General features: G+C 48.5%; 4 protein-coding genes across 4 annotated transcripts; 1 reads left to right on the top strand and 3 right to left on the bottom strand.

The window, feature by feature from the left end:
• Nucleotides 1-49: 49 nt before the first annotated feature.
• On the top strand, nucleotides 50-4,137 carry N7518_001715 (CLH domain-containing protein; the record flags this gene model as incomplete). Its single annotated transcript, XM_057182643.1, has 6 exons — nucleotides 50-373; nucleotides 425-451; nucleotides 499-901; nucleotides 970-1,462; nucleotides 1,515-3,784; nucleotides 3,854-4,137. 6 exons carry the CDS (start codon nucleotides 50-52, stop codon nucleotides 4,135-4,137), a joined length of 3,801 nt encoding a protein of 1,266 aa, XP_057044093.1.
• A 611-nt stretch (nucleotides 4,138-4,748) lies between these two features.
• N7518_001714 (uncharacterized protein) lies at nucleotides 4,749-6,769 on the bottom strand (the record flags this gene model as incomplete). Its single annotated transcript, XM_057182642.1, has 4 exons — nucleotides 4,749-6,391; nucleotides 6,453-6,506; nucleotides 6,569-6,637; nucleotides 6,694-6,769. 4 exons carry the CDS (start codon nucleotides 6,767-6,769, stop codon nucleotides 4,749-4,751), a joined length of 1,842 nt encoding a protein of 613 aa, XP_057044092.1.
• Nucleotides 6,770-11,896: 5,127 nt separating this feature from the next.
• On the bottom strand, nucleotides 11,897-14,323 carry N7518_001713 (grainyhead-like protein; the record flags this gene model as incomplete). The annotated part of the gene is made up of 5 exons (XM_057182641.1): nucleotides 11,897-12,210; nucleotides 12,266-13,452; nucleotides 13,513-14,052; nucleotides 14,114-14,239; nucleotides 14,310-14,323. 5 exons carry the CDS (start codon nucleotides 14,321-14,323, stop codon nucleotides 11,897-11,899), a joined length of 2,181 nt encoding a protein of 726 aa, XP_057044091.1.
• Nucleotides 14,324-19,273: 4,950 nt separating this feature from the next.
• Nucleotides 19,274-21,807, bottom strand: N7518_001712 (zinc metalloproteinase family protein; the record flags this gene model as incomplete). The annotated part of the gene is made up of 4 exons (XM_057182640.1): nucleotides 19,274-19,370; nucleotides 19,428-21,295; nucleotides 21,376-21,471; nucleotides 21,535-21,807. 4 exons carry the CDS (start codon nucleotides 21,805-21,807, stop codon nucleotides 19,274-19,276), a joined length of 2,334 nt encoding a protein of 777 aa, XP_057044090.1.
• Between the last annotated feature and the right edge of the window lie 229 nt (nucleotides 21,808-22,036).

The following is a 22,036-nucleotide window of genomic DNA, read 5'->3' as shown; positions in this document are numbered from 1 at the left end:
CATTCCACTTCAACTAGCTTGGGAGCTGCAGGTGCGAGAGGGATTTGCCATGGACGCGCCTGGCGCGACACCGCCGGACGAAAGTGCCATTCAGAGCACTCCCAAGCACGACACATCCATACGAACCGGATCACCTACAGACACGACTCAAGGCGCCCAAGATAGACAGCAACGATTCAATGACCACAGCTCTAATAGCAGCGATGATGGAGAAGAAGAGGAGGCCGATGAAGAAGAGGCCGAAGGAGAGGATGACTCGGACGACGAGGACGAGGAACCCCGCCTCAAGTACGCATACCTTACGAAGCACCTGGGATCAGTATATCGCAACGGGGATGCGACAAGCTCGTTCCTCGTAGCAGGGGATAAAATGGTATGCATCCTTAGCGGGACCTATACTATAATGAGCTAACGAGGTACCTAGATCGTCGGGACGCACAACGGAAACGTCGTAAGTTAGCACACCAGCGCGCAGACATATGAGCTGACCTTGTCAAGCATGTTATGTCCTTACCGCTTCTACAATCCGTCCGTGTATATCATGCACACTCAGCCAGTGTCACCTCAATATCGATATCGCCATGTCCGCCTCCCCTTCCGAACTTCAAGCAAGAGCTCTTCAGCAAGCAGACTGCAGAAGAATACAGACCACCAACGCGAGCATCAACATTCACTGGCAGTATCCGTGGCCAAGGAAAACTGGGTAATCATTCGACCGTCCTTCCTCTACCATCGAACTCGATTTACATCGGGACCTCCTCAATCGATGGCCACGTGTGCGTCTCATCGCTAGTAGACCCGAAGGATGTGCTATTGCGCAATTTTGGCCGCCCAGTCCAGTCTATTGCTTTGTCTCCCGAATACAAGAATGACCGGGCATTCCTGTCTGGTGGCCGAGCGGGTGAATTGGTCTTGACAACTGGTGGTCGTATTGGGGCGACCTCCAATTCTACAACAATGGGGGTGCAGCCGCCACGGCGTCAAGTTGGCTTGGATCCATGGGCCTAGCAGCCACTAGTGGAAAAGACACGATTATCCACAGCGGCGAAGGGACTATAAGCACAATTAAATGGTCATTGTCGGGAAATTATGTGGCCTGGGTCAACGAGGAAGGCATTAAGATTATGCGGTCAAATTTACATCTAGATTCTTCAGAGACGGAATTTGCCTGGAAACGAATCAGCCATATCGATCGTCCAAATCGTCCCGGCTGGGACGAAATGGCCAATGTTTGGAAGGCACGCGCTGAATGGATCGACCAGTCCGCTCTAGACAGTCGGGACCATCTCGATCCAAATGACTGTCCAGCAAGTCCAGAGGTACAGTCGACGGTGCTCACTGAGAAAGTGGAAAAGCTTGTCGTCGGGTGGGGAGGAACTGTTTGGGTCATTGATGTCTACCCCGAAAGGGCAAGCAAAACATCCAAGGGAGAGAAATTGGGCTCTGCGGAGGTTGTTACAATGTGAGCTGGAACTCTCACGGATTGTATCGTTCATCGCTAACTTTGAACACAGATTACGAACAGACTGCGTGGTATCTGGCATCTCATTGTATACACCTCGTCTTCTTGTCATTCTTGCATATTTGGAGACCGAAGGCGAAACTGCAAGTAACGGAGGAGGCAGTGGGACCCGCAATCGAAAAAAGGGCCTGGAACCTGAACTTCGTGTCATTGACATTGAGACCAAGGAAGAAATTAGCGCCGATACACTTTCAGTAAACCGCTTTGAGGGTCTCTCGGCATCTGATTATCATCTAAGTGTCTTGCCTCCGTGGAAGACCCCAGGGGGACAGGTCGTCCAGCGCGGTGCCCTCGGGGCTCTTGGTCATGGGATTTTGGATGCTACTATGTATTCTGCGCGGCTATTCAGCTCCGGTGCCAGTATCCGCAGTACCACAAGTAGTGGGGACAAGGGATCTGGTAGATTTGCTCCCTCTTTCATGTCCAAAATCCACGCGACTGAGGAGCCCCTTCCGAAGGAGGTACAGGAAGTTTCAGGTGCTCCTGGTGCCAAAATTTTTGTCCACAGCCCATATGACTGTGTTGTTGCAGTGAAACGGGATCTTGCGGACCGTTTGTCCTGGCTTGATTCTCATGGCCAGTACGAGGACGCATGGCGTCTCGTCGATGAACATCCCGAAGCTGCGGGCTCAATACCTGACTTAGCCGACGTTATGTCCGAGGCTGCAAGGTCGCAAACCAGTTTAGGTGACTTCTTCGCTGATGATCGATCATCCATGACGACGGCTGGTAGAAGACAAGTTTCTGCTGCCGAACAAGAAAAAGCTCGCCTTGGGGAACTCTGGATCAACCAACTTGTCAGCGAAGAGAAGTGGATTCATGCTGCGAGTATTTGTGGCAAAGTCATTCGCAATGCCTCACGATGGGAACACTGGGCGTGGGTCTTTATCAAAAAGGATAAAATTGACGAGATAACTCCACAAATTCCAGTTGATTTACATCCATCGTTGCCTAGTCAGATCTACGAAGTCATTCTCACTCACTATGTGTCACGAGATTTGGTCAAATTCAAAGAACTGGTCGGAACATGGCCGTCCGATTTGTTTGATGCGAACGTGATCACAGAATCCATCGAAGCACAGGTGAAATCCGGATCGGTGCGCGCCGGTTCTGAGGAATGGCGAATCCTCACAGATTGCCTAGCCAAGTTGTTCCTGGCAGGAGGGCATTACCGCGAAGCCTTGCGTTGCTACATTCGATTGCAAGATGGAGATGCGGCAATGTCTTTGGTTCGGGAACACCGATTGCTCGATGCAGTCACTGATGATATACCGGCCTTCATCATGATTCGCGTTTCCAAAGAGCAAATGAAGTCTGCCACAAAATTCGAACTGGAGGAGCTGACTTCTGAGCCCACGCGACTCCTCGTAAGGGAAGCATACACGGGCATTGTTCCCCCAGATACCGTGGTATCACAGTTGGTCGCCGCGGACCGGTTCCTGTTCCTTTATTTCTATCTCCGTGCGCTCTGGCGAGGTGAATCATTACCGCAGGACGCTCACAAACCTAGAAGAGGACGTGGAACGCATGCTCGGGATGCAGCCAGCAAGCTTGCTGCCGATGAAGGCAAAGCCCTGATTGATAACTTTGCAGATACGGCTGTTGAGGTATTTGCCGACTACGACCGACCTCTACTGATGGAGTTCCTCCAAACAAGCATATCCTATTCGTTCGAGAAAGCCACCTCGATCTGCGAAAACCACAGATTCACGCCAGAGTTGATTTTCCTTTTGTCCAAGATGGGCCAGACAAAGCGAGCCTTGAACCTGATTCTATCGGATCTCAAGGATGTCTCACAGGCCATTTCATTTGCAAAGTCGCAGGACGATCCCGATCTGTGGGAGGATCTGCTTGACTACTCCATGGACAAGCCAAAGTTCATCCATGGTCTTCTCGTTGAGGCCGGGACGGCCATCGACCCGATAAAGCTTGTGCGTCGTATCCCGAGCGGGCTAGAGATTGAAGGTCTAAGAGAGGGCCTCACCCGCTTGATCCGTGAGCATGATCTGCAGGCTAGTATTAGTCAAGGCGCGGCTAGGGTTATGCAAAGCGAAGTTGCACTTGGGATGGACTCGCTGCGCAAAGGTCAGCGGCGGGGAATCAGGTTCGATGTCACCGAGGTTAGAGAGAAAGATTCCAATAAGACACCGACAATGAATGCCCCAGCTCAAGATCACATATCTGAAACCAATGGTGCGAGAGAATTCGGAGGCCCTGGACAGGGAAGATGTGGCGGTTGCAAAGCCGCTTTCCGGGAAAACGGTATGATTTTGACTCCAACTCCTTTCATCCCAAAAAAAAAAAACAATGCTGATAATAACCCCCATGCAGAGCGAGAAATTCTCGTTGGCTTTGCTTGTGGCCACATTTTCCATCTATCCCACTTGCACTCAGACACGCCACAACAATCTGGCGCAAACAGCCGTGACCGATCTGCTGATCTTACACCCCGAGCCATGTCTCCAGTCGACGAGACCCGGTCTGCCACTGCATCTCGCAGTGTTGGCCCCAAGGTTACGACGGCAAGAATCCTGCGGGACAAGATTGGTGATGGATGTCGGATTTGTGCTCTGACGCGAGACATTGAATCTCTTGGTGGTGAGGTTAAGGTTTGAACTCTACTGGGGTAGGGACATCTGTACCCATTCACCTCTGTCCTGTGTGTATACTCCATGTGCACATACCTATGCATTCTCCTTGTTTCTCTGAGATACCCTGGCTTTAGCCAAGCTACTATCCCCATTTGGGGATATTAGGCATTCATCCATTCTGTGAGGTTATCACACTGGCCGTTGTTTATTGATAAAGATGTGTTATGTTCAATGCTTTGATGCTCACAGCATACGTATTACGTTCTGTCCATTGTAATTGTTTCACAGCCGAAATATAACTGCCCGAATACTGTTCGGTCAGCTATGTTGTCCCTTGGAGTTGCCATTCGGTTGCAGATTACAGACTACAAGATACTTTCTTTATCATTAGACACAACCAATAGTGAACATTTGTGAGATTAGGAAAGCTATGCTTCAACTAGAATATGAGTGACTGATAAAATTTGCAAGATTAAGGGGAGCCAGTTGCATCCCATAAAAAAACACGGCCACCCATCAACACCATGGGTTCCTCAAATTCCATCACGAACACAGTCATCGCATCAGATACTATCCTTGCTACATCAGATGATGGCTGGACTTGCCTCGTAACACGGTAAGAGTGTATGTCGTTCTCACAGAATCAAGCGAAAGATGTGAGAGAGCATAATCACAATGCTCATGGTAAAGACACGGCTGTCCATGATTGCAGCGGCATTGGCACCGTTGAAAACAGGGGAAGCGGGGTGAGTACCACTGGAAGAAGTGCCATGAGGAGATGGCAGGACAGTATCCTCCTGGGTGTGAGTAGGCTGTTGGGGAGACACAACTGAAACCTTGGACTCGGTTGTGGTACTCTCAGCCTCAGGCTTAGAGACAGTAGAAGTAGCTAGAGTGGTCGGGGCCGCAGCGACTGGTTGAGTTTCGGTGGTCTCTTGAGTGGTAGCCGGCTGCGTAGAAGGAGCAGGAACCTTGACCAGAGAAGTAGCCTCGACAGTGGTGGCGTGCGGAAGTGGGACCAAGTCAGTCGGCTTGATCTCGGTAGTCACCTCGTGGGTAGAAGTCTGGGGAACAGGAGCAGGGACAGTGGGCTGGTTCACAGTGGTCACAAGCGTGGTTGTTTCCTGTGGGGGAGCACCAGGAACAATTGGTTGAATAACAGTAGTCACCACAACCTCGGTGGTCTCCTGCGAAACAGTGGGCTGAATCACAGTAGTCACAACCTCGGTGGTCTCCTTTGCAGGGGCACCAGGAACAGTCGGCTGGACCACAGTCACCACCTCAGTGGTGGGCTGTGGAGCTGTAATCGGGACTGGAGTCACAGAGATAGTGGTAGTCTCCGTAGGGATGGTGGTGTACACCTTAGTACTGGTGCATTTGGTGGTCCCGGTACAAGGGATCTCAACCGTGACAGTGACCTCTTCAGTGGTAACCGGGACAGGGACAGAAATGGTTGACTGAATCTCGGTGGTCGTAGTGGCCTGTGGGACGGAAGCAGGAACGGTTGTGTTCAAGGCCGGCAGGGTGCTGGTGGTAAGGATCTTGGTGCTGACACACTTGGTGGTCTCGGTGCAAGGAACTTCAACGGTAATGGTGATTTCAGTGGTCACCGGAGCAGGGGCCAGCTCAGTTGAGTTGAGGCAAGGAGACGTAGTGTAAAAGGTGGTCACATCAGTCACCGTGCTGGGAGCCTGAGGAACAGTTGAGTTTGTGTAAGCAATTCCAGTAGTACCAGGGACAGGAACCACATTGGTAGGACGAGTAGATGTAATAGACCCAGTAGTTCCAGGGATCTCGGTAGTGGCAGGGATAGGAGCCACGCTGGTAGCATTAGGACTGGAAGAAGAAACCGACTCAGTGGTAGTGGCAGTAACCGTGGAGGATCCAGGGTTGGTTACAGGGCTGCTTCCAATGGGCACCTTGGTAGTACTGGGCACTGGGGTCTGAGCGGTCCCGGGTACTGAAGACTGCGAGGTCACCAAAGTGGTGCCAGGCACAGGATTCTGGGTTGTGCCAGGTGCAGAAGACTTGGTGGTCACCTTTGTAGCGCTAGGGACAATAAGCACGGAAGTCTGAGTGTTAACAGGCACCGGAGTTGACGAGGTGGTAGGTACAGTAGACTGAGAAACACCAGGCGCAGGGGTACTTTGAGCCGGGACTGAAGTAGTCTCTGTGGTGAGAAGTGTGGTAGACTGGACAGTCGTACAAGGAACATCTGTGGTGACAGTTGTGGTCGATTCATCAGGATCGCAGGTGGTATGGGTAACCGTGACAGTGACTAGTACCAAGTTAGTTTTTGGTCTGGAAAAGAGGCGAGGATGGCAAGAGCCTGGACTTACTCAGTTCAGAAGCGTGAACAGCACGACCAAACAAGGCCCGAGGCAGAACGTTGACTGTGAAAATCGATCAGTAACGGCATATTTCTAGGCAAGCCCAGATAGCAGGTTTGACTTACCTTCACCAAACTGATACTGCTCCCCAGTGTGGGGGTCCTGAAGAAAGACCGTCTCGATGTATTGGCATTCTGTTGCAACAAGGTCAGTAAGTGATCATAGAGTAATTATCAGCCATGATAATTACCAGCTGAAGCAGCAGCCATAGTCACCAGAGCGGTGACCATAGCCAGAAGCAACTTGAAACGCATCCAAGCTACCATCTTGGCGAAGATGGAGGTTGATAAACGAATGTGAAGTGATCACTTGATGGAATAACCAAGCAATCGATAAAACGAGGGTCAATTGAGGAACAAGGGGAACGAACGTAAAGTGGAAGAGGAGAGAACAGAGGAGAAAAGAAAGAGGAAGCTGGAGGAAGAAATAGTAAACAAAGTCCCCAGCTGTTCAGGAAGGAACCGGGGGGGGGGGGAACACGTGCTGTCCATATTTAGGGCAAACGTACAAGGAAGTCACGACTGCCGTTTACGGCTATAGTGAGCTACTTGACAACCCTGGAAGGCACCACTCCTGGGATATAATTTGGACACTACACCTCCATGTGTGACTCGAATAGAACCTTAAACTAGGTGTACCGGCAACCATCGGTGTACAACCTAAGTGAGACAGTCTGAATTTAGTTCATATACTAAATTGGATGCAAACAAAGGCCGTTTACCTAACATCGGGGGGTTTCATTCAGCAGGTTCATGCCGTAGACTGTAGTAAAGGACTTGATATCCGGGGATCAACTCAAAACCAGCCCTCTACTACTCTCGGAAGAACGGAACTATTTCTATCAAGAGGTTGGTGTTTCACAGACAATGGTCGATGTGCCACATTAACAGAACTGCAAAGGTAAACAGGTATAGCTCTGCTTTTTATTATGGTTATTATGGCCATAGAGATCCCGAATTAAGTTTAAATAGAGGACAATGTAGTAAAACATTGCAGGGATATTGGCTTTTAATATCTTTGAAGTAACGATTATCATTGGCATGACAACCTAGATTTAGGTCAGACACTGCGAGAAGGTCAAGTACCGAAGTGGGATATCACTTGAGCCTCGAAAGTTGTCGATTATTCGCAAATCTACAATGGGGTTCTATTTTGACTGAGAACAGCCCTATACTAGTGCCAAGGACGATCTATGCTATATTGTCAGGACAGATCAGGTCAGGGGCAATGGTGACACGACATAGGGCATGATTATCACATATAATGTCAAGGTTGACTATGAGAAAGATGACATTCAGATTAAGTGCAACGTCTATTTACTCCGTAATAATTTAAACACCCGCTACTACCCGCTATTATAAGCACAGATTCCAATCAGAGTCCAACGTTGTATAATTGTATTCTAAAAAATACTAGGGTAAACAGATACAGACGTTACGTATTTCAAAATACTCGGGAAATGTGCGGTATGTAACCAGAACCACCCTAGACCCGACGCGGTCACGTAGCGGGACGACCCGCGTAGTACATGCGGTAGCCGAAATAGGCCATATATCATATTAACCTTGGAACCGGCCCTTGGAACCATTATTATTTATTACGTATGTAAATTACAGACCCGCCAACCAGACCCTGGCACTTTTACCTCAACTACCGTTTACTGTTTTGGACCCTGTTATGATTTCCTATTTTAACCACACGCACACCTATATAGTTAGCCACCTTGCGCTCCAGGGCTTGATGGGCTTCATTTGTTATTGTTGAGGTGCAAATGATAGGTCACTTAGGAATGAAGAGTGCTTCATGTTTAGAGTATCGTGTTAGCCTGTCACTTGCTGCTACTTAAATTCCAGGACCACGGATGGAAGGATAAGAAGCCTGACAGGATTAGGAACTTTCCCCCAGTGGAAGATGTGGTATCAATACGCTTCTGTAAGGCCTCGAAATACGCTTGCATAGCTTAAACTTCCAGTCTCACTGACGGAGTTGACTTCAGCAAACTATCTTTGCGGATATGACAGCGTTATCGAACGAATGTAGATGCACCCCATAGGTGATCATATTGCCTAAACAACATTGGGCACTCTAGTTATCTTGCTGCTTTCTTCGGAGAATGATACAGCGAGAAGAACTTGTCTTTGCTTCTCCGCGCAATAAGTAGATTCCACCGTGCACTGGAGTCATCACTGTTTGATATGTCTTCCCTTGTAGCAAAGAAATGTTCCGGCAATACATAGTATCCTCAGACAATGCATTTAAAGAGCTAGCCTGAGCAGAGTCCCTCTCAAACCACAGGCGGGAGTCCACTATTTCATGATTGAATTAATCAGTAGTTCAATACCAAGGCGACACACCTCCATTGAGCATCATCTGGGCGCAGTCCCGGTGCTCGAGTCCATCCACCGGGTAAGAGTGAGGCTTGCATGATTTTCATCCAGGGTTCGTATCTCCAACTTCCAAGAGTATTACATTTATCACAACTCCCTTGGTCGGCTTGTTTCGCTATGCTTGTGCTAGAGCAATAACGCTCAATTTGAGAGGTGAAGATGTCGATAAAGCCCAGGTCACTAATCATGGGCCCATTTTCGCGGTACGTGTTACTACGGCTCTTTCATGCGTTCACAAGCACAGGCCCGGAGGCATGGAGCAAATTCGAGCTTCAGCAGAATATTGTCATCATAACATCTTTCGGGGGATCTTCTTCTGATGTTTTGTTGACGGGGGATTGTAACCAGGGCGGGGCTCAGGATCAGATTCGACCAGCTCCTATCTCCGTATAGAGCAATGACTGAACGGGGATTCCAAAACCGGTCCTTAGTAGAACCCTCTCATCACAAGCTGAAGATTGAACGAAATGGAAAGGTAGAGGTCTTTGAAGGTACCGATATTTCATATTAGTAGAGTGACTTGGTAGCTTAGTGCTTTTCCACAAATAAAGTCGGAGGCAGATGAAGCAGAGATGGTATTGCGGTAGGTCGTAAGAAAGCCGAGATAGCAGCTTGATATCTATGTCATTTCCGGTGCGGCCGTTCGAGAAGTTCCAAAAAACAATCCTAGCAAAAGGAACACAGCAGATGATGATTGCCTAATACCAGACAAGCAAGGTTGACTGGTGATAAGTGCTCAGAGATCATCCATAATAGCTGGAAGGTCGGTCAAGGCTGGTGGCTTTCGCGTGGCCATCCTGTTGCGAAAGGTATCCCCTGGCTAACTTTTGCTTCACTTGTTATCTGACGTGTCAGACTGAACGACTTAGTCGTAGGCAGCTTCCATGGCCTTTGAAGTATTATCCGAATTTCTTGACCTTGTAATCCGGATAGTTAGTTACATTGGGTGATTGCTTACTAACTGGAAGTACGATCCATTTGAGTAATCACACCTCGGGACCTCGGGAGCAGGACCCCACATAAGCGGCGGCACCCCGATCGGGAAACTGACATCCGTGGTCAATTGCTACAGATATCCAAAATTTATGGCTACAGATTTCACAATTCCAGCATTTTAAACTACTTCTACTTGGACTCTCAAGCACACTTTGATACACGCACAAGCCATATGATGTCATATTCTTCAGAAGTGGGGCCAAAATAAATTATTTCCACTTTCATTTTTTGTCTACACCGTCGACGGTAGACCACCTCCACTCTGTTGCCACCAAAGTTAATTCACCCCTCACTACATCATCAGCCTCCACCGCAACTAGATCGTTGTTGCGCAGGCCAATCATTACAGACAAAACGCCGATTACCTCTCTACTTTAGGAAGTGATATTCAGCATCTGCAGCTATCCACAGCATTGCAAGCGCTCAGACTATTATGACGGCAGGCGCTCAGACTCTCATGCACACTTGTACCCCGTACAGCGTCAGTGATAGTGGGAAATCAATCTCGCTTATTTTAAGGTAGTATTCGGGAACGAGATAGGAGCCACGGATAATACAACCGTGTTTGCGGGTCCTCAACACACATAGCGAAAGTAACCGTGTTATCAGATGACATCAATCGCAAAGGGCAACGAAATAAGCCTCTTAAAGCTAGTCTTGAAAGATATCCTTCAGCATTACAACATAGACTTCGCGCTTAAGATTCGATAAGCTTGACACAATTAGAGTTGTACGTGACGTATTTTTGCTCAAGTTCCGCTTCCGATTTCCTAACTAGCGGTACTTACGAAAAGGTCAAAGCACGACAAACATACGTACCATACGATCCAAGCGTGGGGTGTGTATTCTCGATCTGGAAATTTCGATGCAACTCCCGATTTGGAATTACTACCGAAATTACAATTCCCAGGGACGACTCCCGGCCCCGTCCGCCACCTGGGCTATTGGTTGGCTGACAGAACCCATCCAATCAAAGATTTTATATCGACCCGAAACAGCGGTCCAGGTGATCTTCCCTGCCAAAACTAGGTATGACCTCAACAGCCGTGGGATGGTTACCAGGTTCCTGGGAACCGGGGAAGGGGGAAGGGAAGGTGGTGGCTAAGCGTCTCATTCTCGGTTAATGTGGCGACTTTCAGTAACTACCGAGTGCTGATTACCAAATGTGCTTGTGGTCTCCAAAGGTGCCAGGGGTTGAGTGGCTGTTGTAGCTTTGCTGGTGTAGTTGATAAGAGTTGAACAACTCAGATACCTAGTGTTCAAGGTAGGACAAAGTACGACTCCTACATGGAAGATCAAATTGAGGTAGCAAGGTCATCGTATTCTAGCACTTGCATCAGAGTGGCCGACTTGTAGTCCCATCCTCAGTAGTCCCACGGGAGGCTATATATATCAATGGTATATGCATAGGCATAAGACATGGATAGAGATCACAGAAAAAGTCAAAACGCTCAAGACCGGTTTAGACCAGCAACCAACAAAAAGAAAAGAAAAAGAAAAGAAAAAGAAAAAAAAAAAAGAAAAAATGGCTAATATCAGATGAGAAGACCTGGAAAATAAAGGAGGTAAACAGGGTATCAAACGTCGTATGCTCGGCCCTCAACCAGATCGAAATGATAACCATAAAGACAAATATATCAAAAGTTCCATAGCCCATCGACTCATATACCGTCGTAGTGGGTAAGCAACGCTAAGCTTAAACACAACGATGTCAAAAACAAAAACATAATATAACAGGGTATCGTTGCTCGGAGACTCGTTTATTATCCCCGTGTTCAGCGCCCCGTAGAAAAAAAAAAGAGTACCGACCCATTAAGGAATATGAAAACATGAAACGAAAAAGATGAGTGCAAGGATGAACTCAATGTAGAAAGTTCGTGCGGCAGACCAGAGTGAAAGAGACCACAGTGGCTGGCTGGCGAGGTGAGATGTGAAAAGAATATTTTACTTTTGCATCATGTTCGAATTTGAGATGCGGGGGCATAGCCTTGAGATGTAGGCGCTGCAGTTTTAATAGGTTAAGTTGATCTCCATGGGAGATCCGGGTGTGCCAGAAACACCGCCATTGGGACCGGGTGCTTCGGAGATGTCGACGATCATGTCTTGACCCTCTGGAAGCTGGCGGACCACATCGTCATCAACCATAACTCGCAGGCCTTTCTCATGGGCATGCATGATATTTGAGATCCGCATCGGATCGATGTGATATTTCTCGGTGATTTGTTTCACGAGGTTTCGAACGGTGCGTTCTGTCAAATAGATTGCACGGTAGTAATCCTCTGAGCGCGTCACATTTCCAGTGAATCGAACATAGAAGCATGCAACTGCGAAGAGAATTAGCAAGGATATTGACGACCGGGTTGCGCGCGAAAAACTCACTTGGCTTGAGAGGACGTTCCGACGGAGGTCGGTAGGTCAAGTCGACACCGATGGCCTCTATGAAACCCCTTGAGACTTGATCGCCAGAAGGAATTCTCTGGATAGTGGTGGGACATTTTCCTAATCTGAGTGCTTGGGTAGGCGGCGAATTCGAAGAAGAGGTATTGGTGTTTGGCGGCGAAGGCATGATAGACTCCAATTCACGTGTGCTCGAACGGCTTGTATTCCCATACTGAGAAGAATCGCTATCACCTGATAACTGAATGGGATATAGGTCGGGATCGTCGAAGTTGTCACCGCGTAAACCGAAAACGCTCACTGAGCGAGTAGATGAGAACATCTCTTGCATCGTAGACAACTTGGCTTGAAGATCGTCCTCCAAGGAGACTTTCTCTGGAGTATTGTCCGAGTCCATCGACCAAGTTCGCTTGTGGCTCGAAGGCTTCAATGAATTGTCCGATGCCTTGGAGGTACCCGAGAAATTACTTCCCCGTTTGCGCTTCGAAAATCCACCACCCATTTCTGCCTGGGAGACTTGCTGCTTAAGCTTATCAATGGTCTTTCTGACATGCGCGACGTCATTTGACAGCTTCCGCTCCGCACCATGATCCCGGAAAAGTTTGACTTTGCAGTAAGACAGCTCTGGATCGCGCGAGAGACCGGTCTCCTCGCCCGGGGATAACAGCTCGGTTTTAGCGCACAGTCTAACCGGAATTCCCTTGACGCCTTTTGAGTGGCTGAAATCCGTGGAAAGGAAATTGAACCGCACGGGAATGTTGCAATCTGATATGCCGGTCGCTGGGTTGGCAGTCCAAGTGACGCAGAAGCCGTCGACTGACATACTCTCGACTTGAACCTGTCGATTCCTGTGTGCGTCACTGCCGCCTTGTAATGGATCCACGTATTCAACTGCTAATAATTTCCCGCCCCGTTGATGGGCTTCTGTGGTGCCACGGCCTTCCTTCCATAGCTGCCAACATGCGGACGGTCTCGCTCGTTGTTCTCGCTCTTCGAAGGAAATTCGGATAAATGTTCTGTATCGGAGCGGTTCGTGAGTGAGCATTGGTGGGCTCGTGTCGACAACTGAGAGATTGTAGGCTTGGCCTTTATTGAGATAGGTCACGGGAATTTCACTTAGGTTCTTTACCATGGCGGTCGGTGCTCGTAGAGAAACATTGAAGCGGAATCTAGAGTGCGGAACCCGGTTAGTATTAAACGGAGATTTGCCATTGGATCATTTAACTCACTTTTCGCCCTTGGCATATGACATGTCACCAGCCAATTGAGTGGAAAATTCCGTAGAGGCCGTTATATTGGATGCTGTTTCAACACGTACATCATTTAAAGAGGAGTCATCGAGAGTATCATCCATGGCATCATATCCGCTGTCGCGGTGCATGAATGCGCTTGGCGCATATGATGGCTGCGTCTGCGTGTACGGGTTCATGTCATGCACTGGATTCATGAACTGCGGATGGAAGGGCTCGAAGCCTGTGCTGTGGTGATTGTGTACAGCCGGCATGCCCGCCAACGGGGTCATCAAGTGCATCCCCGTTGGGGTATGCAAATCGCCCGCCTGATTATGGAACATGGCACCCATTCCAGAAGAGGTTGGAGTATAAAAGCCCGAATGTGGGTTGGCAAGAGGCATCATTGAATATGAAGCGGATTCCATCCATGAGGGCGTCAAGCCCAGTTCATGCATATTTCGGGGAGTGCGGTCGTTGTTAGTGATGGGAAGCTTGACATCATGACCCTCCATTTTCACATCGTTATTCTCGACCAGTCTATGCAAGAATGTCAGTTCTAACCCCGGACATTTTACCTGATAGAATATAATGTACATACCCTGCCATCAAAGGTTCACCTGCCCTCACATTGCGCGGACTCGTGCTGTCTCGCCGAGGGACAATGTCTGAGAATGCCTGCTGGAAGCGAGTGATGAACTCACCATCCGGCTTCTGGGTGTTGTTCCTGTTGCGCGAACTTAAACGTTAGAACAGACCATTATACGATTGACCAACTTAGGCGGCGACAAACTCACCGGTTGGTGAACATTATTTAATTTATCAATTCTTCGCCTGGCCTCAGGATAGTGAAGGAAAGAAACAAATTAGGCCACCCGTAAATTGTGGCCCACTGCCAGTATGGTTGTGCTCTGTCGGTCTTCGGTTTCACGACGTGGATTGGTCGACTTCGGGAAGCGTTCGGATGAGGTCGTACACCTTGGATAGTTCGAGATAGTTCGAGATTGTGTGAAGTGGAATAAAAGATTCTAGGAATTTTCTCTGAAGTGAATGCGAAAAGACTAGATCAGTGTAGAAATGAAGTACGCCAGAAACGGAAGATCGCGGGACTAGATCATAAGGGTGAAGGCAGATAAAGTGTAAAGCCGATCCAAACCAATTTTGCAGAAATAGCAATGGAATATGTTTCCTTCTTATAGGAGATTGGAGGGAATGATGTATTATTGGAGAGACGAGGGGTGGAAGGAGGGGATAATGCTCTAAGGGAGGGGATGATGGGGAAAGGAAGAGTAAAGATGGTACGGTCAATGAGGCCCTCCAATGACAGAGGTATAAGAGATCCCACCAAACTGTCATCCACTGAGCCACAGTGGACTTAACAGAAAGGAGAACCCATTGGATGTGCTCGGAAGATTTTAGGAGAGAGAGGAAAGCTGTCGCCACCTAGGAGAAACTGATAAGAGCAGGGGGCCACTTCTGGTAAGAGGCTTTTTCTTTTTTTCTTTTTTTTTTTTGGGGAAATCTCCTTGAATAGTCGAACTGCTAAAGAAAATGGACAATATATTTGTTTGAATAAAATAATTGGTCGAGCGAAATACATTATGGAGACCTTTGGCAGTTACCGGAGAGCCGTGCAGGCATAGTGGGGAAAACGACATTGGAGCGAGACCGAAATGCAAATTTACGTATTGTACGGGTGTGTATTATATTCGAGTACGGAGTACCCGTAGGACAATATATATCAGGTAGATTCAACATACGGAGTATGAAGTATATATATATAGTGATGTATAGAGTATCTGTTCTTCTTTCTATTCTAACATGAATATTTCATATTCATACGGTTGTCTACATGGAGTACTATATGAGACATAGCCTATTCTTAATATATAATATATAACCGCCGTGTTCATTGCATTGCAGGCATGCATACATCAACACGTAATATGGAGGTCCTTGTAAGACGATTCATATCCACGGATACCCCAGGGAGGGAACCTTAAAAGTAACTATCCCCCGTTCTTATTAGGTAATGTAACTGACCTGGATGGCAAATATGTTGTTGTGGTAGCAGTAAAATAAAGTTATGCTATTCAGGTCATACGTACTTTGGTCGTTTGGTCAAATCTTATAACCGTCATTCATCTAACACCCCAGCCACATCTATCTAATCTGACCTCATATCAGTGCACCGTGCAACATACAAAGTACATCAGCCGCGAACGAGCAATGTGGAACTTGAATCTCTAGCGGTTAACCATGATAGGTGGCCGGCCCGACCGGATCTGCACTTGAACTGATGTTGTTCGGTTGATATACGTTTTCCCATCGGAATCAACTGACTGGGCCCGGAGATCTATCAATCCAATCTCCTGGTGCTTCCCAAAAAATCAAAAAAAATATTGCTGATGATTTCATCGGTCTCCCGCGGCTCATAGACACGGTTTAGTTGATGAGGGGTTCTGCACACCGTGCACCAGAACGATAGCGACCATGTCAACTAGATATTCCAAGTTTAAACCCATTTCCCTGCCAACATGGTTCATCATGGCCAATGTAGCTGGTTGATCCATACATACTGAGGTGGTATGGAATGTAAAGTCTGGTGTGGGGTTGCATACAGCCACATACCACGTCAAAACAATACTAGTCCATACATGCCATTGCTGGAAAGCCTACCCACCTATAATATGGCTCAATTCGCACTTGAATGATCAGCACAGCACGTGCTGTATGTATATTTACCGTGTATAGCGTAACTCATACACGCATGTACATTGGGAACAATGTACAACGTACAACTTACACCGGATGTACCTTGTACCTTACTCGAGCTCTCAATTTAAGTTATTGAAGCTAAAGCACGGAATCCGTGCATCCGTTTCTAAAAGTAGTAAATTACTAGTCTGACGTATGAGGCTACTGAGCGTTCAAGACAAACAGCGTAAGTACTCGAACGCCTTATCCACTTAAATCACCTCAAGATCAGATTGACTAGCATAAAGCCACGCCGTCATAAGGGGACGGTTTCGGTGATATATGCAACAGGGGGGCTGCGTTGGACAGGCCGCATCCACACTTGAGAAAAAAAACAGAAAATACCGTCTAGAGTGCGGATTTGTGTGTTTTCATCATTTCACTGGAATCAATCGGAAACAATAGCAGTATAGAGTATACAGTCGATAATTGGCTGATCTGGCCTCGATAGGAGCAGGATAGAAGCTACTAAACCACAACGAGTAGAAACGTACGGAGTACTCCGTACGTTATACAATTTAATCTATAAAGTCCATGGGGCTTTAGCGATCCGTTGCATCCTTCGCACAGAGCTTCTATAAAGGGAGTAGGAACGGTTGGCCAAGCGCGGGTTCTAGCTCGGGAGACACTCGAGTCCACGGGTAAAAATTCTAGTTACCTAATTAGTACTTATGTTGAGTTATGTAGCACATATGATCATCTCCACCGCGCTCGTATTCTGGCGTTGGGACTCTAGCCTCTATTTCACGTTGGCATCTCAGGTCTGATCCGAGTTTTTTACGAGTCTCGCCGAGCTGTTAGCCCCGCACAGTGCGAAAGGTGTACAAAGCTCTGTACCCTAATCCCGCATTTGTGGCTTCGGGCCCACCGTAAGTAATACTTATCAATAATAGTTCTATAAAAATGAATAGCTTCGACGGCGGACTGCCAGTCCTCTCGGCCGGAAGAATAGTTTTCCGGGGGATGGATCAGTAGGCTTGGCAGTTCGGGTCGGAGCTGCCTTTATTGAAATTCGCCGTATAAAATACTGTATTGTATATGCGGGTGATCAGCTCTAAATAGGGAAATTCATTCTCGGTCGATGTTCTAGTGAGAGGTCGTCCAGGGAGAGTGTGCATGTGCACAGCAGTGTACCAAGCTCCCCTAACCGACCCGCCCATGGACCCCCCTGCAAAAACCCACACGCCTAGCCTAGCGCAAAAGGGCAACCAAAAGAAAAAACCAGCCAAATAATATATGGGAAAATCGTTAAATCGGGGATCGGGGATCGGCAATGGGGAGAGGGGCCGATCTACCCTGGCTTGCAGTGGGTTTACCAGCAAACAGCCAGTCAGGCCAACAAACGGTCTGGCCACCTTGAGCTCAGGCATCCCGAGCTCTGGAAAGAAAATGACGGCACAGCTGACGCAGCTTCGCATCCGCCACGAGCATTTCTCCATTCGTGACGGTACATGGGGGTTCCCACTCCGGTCCAGCTTCGGCACGAATGGGATGCGCGTAAATATAGACGTTGTGCATAAGGCACTCTGGATAGGGATGTGTCAAAAAATCCAAAGCACAGGGCCAAAGCTCGCTGATTGGCTGGGGAGCTGTATTTAGAAAACGTGGATATCTACTTTGTGACGAGTTTCCGGCCTTCTGATTGGCACTTTTATATTCTTCCGGAAACTAGATACAAGGTTCGCACGCGGTATAGCGGGGCACACAACTACCTACTTCGCTAGGCAAAATATTATTCTTCTGATCCTCAATTGATGAACATCCTTCGGCCTAGGGCTTCATTCAGTATCCCTTTAATAATATCTCTACCAACATGAAACAGCCAATTTCAAAGATGGGGCCACACAATAATATTCATATCATGACATGGTGAGCATGTTCAAAGGCCTAGTCTCCCTTCCGCCATATCTTACCTACCCACGAACGTGTCAAACGTTCCCCGGCGCCGACAACCGGCGCGAGCATTCCGAGATACCTAGGTAGTCCCTGTCCCTCTCCCGGGAGATTGGTGATATGATGGCTAGATGGCTAGATGGCTAGATGTTCCTTGTGCCGTCTCTCGTTCCACTCCGCAACAACGGGGATGAACGGGGATGAACGGGGAGAACCCACCCTCGCCCGGATTGGCTGGCTAATGCTTCTGTCTAGGAATGAATATGCACCGAAGATCATAATAAGCTACATCGAATGTAGATCGTATGATCCTTCTAGGGCTGTGGATTTAACCGTAGAGACTACGTCCACAATGGGATGAATCATAGATATTGGGGATTGTGAGGGGTCATTTTCCTTCGGAATTGTGAACATGACTTAGTACTGTGCTTCCATGCGGGTGTAGTAGGGTTCCGGTCAATGGCCCGGATGTTCCTCTTTTTTTTTCTTTCGAGTTGTTGTCAGGAGATAACTTGGACAGATGTGAGAACCGCCCGTGAGAGCTCGGAATATATTTACCAGCGACTTATTACAAAGTGAAGAATTACTCTGGATCATTCTCGAACATTGACGGTGGTTTCATGACATTACTCTATATGAACTATCCAACCAATATGAATGATGCCCCTTTACAAAATGATTCAGTGGTGCTGTGTGGCCATCGGTATGCTCGATGATTACCAATAAGTGTAGTCCATGCACCCGGGACTAACGTCGAAGAAAATATCAGCATGCATACATGCGACCCTAACACGCCAATGACGCCGATGTGTGACAGAAAATGAAACAGAAGAAAACATATAGACACAGACAAAATCCGACGGAACCTCGTGTATATAGTGGCCAAGGCCAGTTGCGGAACGCGGAATTGCCTGTTCCCAGAGGGATGAAAAGAGGGTAAAAGATGCAAGAAAATGCAAGGCTTAGTAGTTGTAGGAGATGGACGAGGAGGATGCCCCGCAGTCATTCGCAGTCCACCACGCTGTACGATGGTTCACCGGGATTTGGCTAGCTTCGAGGCAAGAGGACCCACCAGAGACGGAGGAAAGAAAAGCTGGACAGCGAATTGCTATCAGTGCTGGATGATCAATGAGAATCCATCAATCCATGATGCACAGGAACCAGAGATTCCCGCAATCTTGTAGCCCAAAGGAGGTATTAAAGTGTGGCTGTTAAACGTTGGTTAGCATGCTTCAAATGTAGAGAAAGTAATAGGGAATACATACCCTGAACCACCGGCGGGGTTTCCATAGATACCCGATTTTCTCCCCAGGCTCGTGAGAATCTCGATTCCATCAATCCAGAGACCAGCCCGGACATAGAACCCAAGGAGAACTTCACCACGTCGGGTATCAAGGACAAACTCATCACCACCAGGTTTGCCTCCCCGCTTGCCGAACAGCTGACTGGTCGCGTCCTCGTAGCAGAACTCGATACCATCCAGTGCAAAGCCATGGTAGACCTTGATCGATGTCAACAGCTTTGAATTGATGAACGCATATTCCAGTAACAACTGCTCGGGTTCGCTGCCTTCCATCGCCGACTGGCCTAATTTGCCGCTTTTAAAACCAGACCGGCCTTTGGGCAATTTGACAAGAGAATTTTTCGATTTCAGATCGCCAATGTTCTCAACCGTATAGCTGCCCAGTGCACCAGAGCAGACAACCATACGGATGTTCTTTTTCTTCTCCTTCTCAGTGCCATACACACGTTGGCGAAGCTCGATCTCCGTCACCGCAACTTGTCGTGGTAGTCCGTTGGGGCTCGACTCGCTGTTCAAGTACTCGATGAAGTTGTGGCAGAGGGTGTCACCCTCGGCATATAGTTCCATGAATTCTATCCCCGATGAGGCAGTGAACAATATCTTGCCGTTCTCGACTGGCCACACGTGGACGCTATCATCCGAAGTGGGAGAAGGATCACTTGGGAGTCGGAAACTGGGGTGGAATCGGAAGCGCAGCGCATCGAGGCGGTGCCAGCTACACTCGTCGTTGGGCAAACACACCTTCAACCCTTGCGCCTTTGTGCGTGTTGAGAACGGCTCTTGGGTTAGGAATGTCCGGTTCAAACGCACATAATCGCGAAGCATGACGCCCGACTCCTGGTGAGGACATCCGAAGAGATGGCCCACCTCGTGCATGTGAGCCCCGATGCCCAGATTTGCTGACTCCCAATTGGAGCCCGCCTCACCACAGTCATTGGCGACGTAGTTGGTATCCGTGCGGGTGCAGTCCGAGAACGCATCCACGACTTCTTCCAGACACGATGGATAGCTTTGGAGACAATGAGACCCAAATATAGCCATTTTGATATCGCTGTCGGCCGAACCTAAAGCTGCATGGCCGGTGATCATCTGAGATTCGGTATCCCAATGAGAATCGAGGAGAAGAACGGAGACGTATTGCTTCTGGCCGGCCTGAGGCCGGAAATGATTTCGCACCGCGTCTTTAGCAATGGCGAACAACTCGTCTTTCTTCTCGGCTTTCCCGTTCTGCTGGGCGATGTTAAGATCCCGGAGTTCGGCGACTGTTTTCTCAGTGCGGACTACGTGAATCTTGGCCTCATTCCGCATCTGACCTTGGGCCGAGTCGCGACGGCTCAAGCTACCAGACTGCCACTCTTCCTCGAATCGGAAACAACGTCGGCCGAAATTATTGCGGAACATCTGTTCGCCAGTGAAGGCCTGCCAGAGATAGGCAGCCATGCGGTACTTTCGAATGGCCATTTCCAAGCCGTTTCCTTCGCGCTCTACCCTTTCCGGTACTGCATCGTATGTGCCGTCTGAATCTTTCCCCAGGAGGACGACTAGCTGCAATGGGGGGTTGTTAACCAGAGGAAGGTAGTTAATGCAAAGCCAGGAGGAGTGGATGGCGGGGTGGATGCTCCCCGTGGACAATTTTGGCGAAACAAAATCAAAGCGAAGGCGATTAGGACCGGGAACTAGGTGAACAAGGATTTTAAAATGCGATGCCGTGACTGGCCAGCCAGTCGACGGGAAATTATCTTGGTGGTGATGGACGGTGATGTTTCCGTCCAGCGGCTGTTGCCTTGGGTCGTTGATTTGACCATAGACGAGTAGGACTTTCTGGTTGACCTGCATGATGGTTAGATACTTGATTCTATTTCACCAGAGGTACTCTCTGCCTTCAATTCGTGCCTGACAGACAAACATACCCATGAATTATCCGCCACAGACACCACTCTCGGTGCATAAGGCGAGACCGGAGCCTGTGATCGGTACGTGCCATTGACCGAGGACGAGCTGCTACCCTATTTTCTCAAATTAAAAGGGTCAGTATGGTCAGCTGTCGCGGGGAATGAGGGTGGACATACGATAACGCTGTTTCGCTGCGAACCGGTCGCCAAAGGCCCCGGGCGCTGTGACGGCGGTGCCAAGCTAGCTGTGTTGGTGGTTTCAGACTCATTGAGTGCTGGAAGACTAGGGGTTGAAAGAGTTGGTCTGATTGATGACGGTGGAGTGATGGAGTTGTGGGAGGAAGTGTCGATTGTGGATGACGATTTCCCGGAGACCTCCTCCACACTATGAGATGGAGTCTTATGAAAAGTGGCCTTCGATCGACGCCGTAGGTCTTTGAAGAACGGCATGGCGAGGTTGAGAGTAGAGAGAAGGACGAAGCTGCCCCGATGTTATTTTTTTCAGACGGGGTTAAATTGTCAGGAACAGGGTAACCGTTTGCGGTTGACGACAAGTCGCCCCGCAAGTCACCAAATAGGGGGAAAGGGGATGAATTCTGGTTGATATGAACGAAATGAAGTTGATTTGAGAAGATGAAAGAAAGAAAAGCCGATCTGAGATTTCCCCCTCTAGTTCCAG

Source organism: Penicillium psychrosexuale (assembly GCF_028828465.1).
Source record: "Penicillium psychrosexuale strain IBT 29551 chromosome Unknown utg000002l, whole genome shotgun sequence".
NCBI classification, from domain to species: domain Eukaryota; kingdom Fungi; phylum Ascomycota; class Eurotiomycetes; order Eurotiales; family Aspergillaceae; genus Penicillium; species Penicillium psychrosexuale.
The sequence above is the reverse complement of the archived record's forward strand: the minus strand, read 5'-3'. Positions and strand labels throughout refer to the sequence as shown.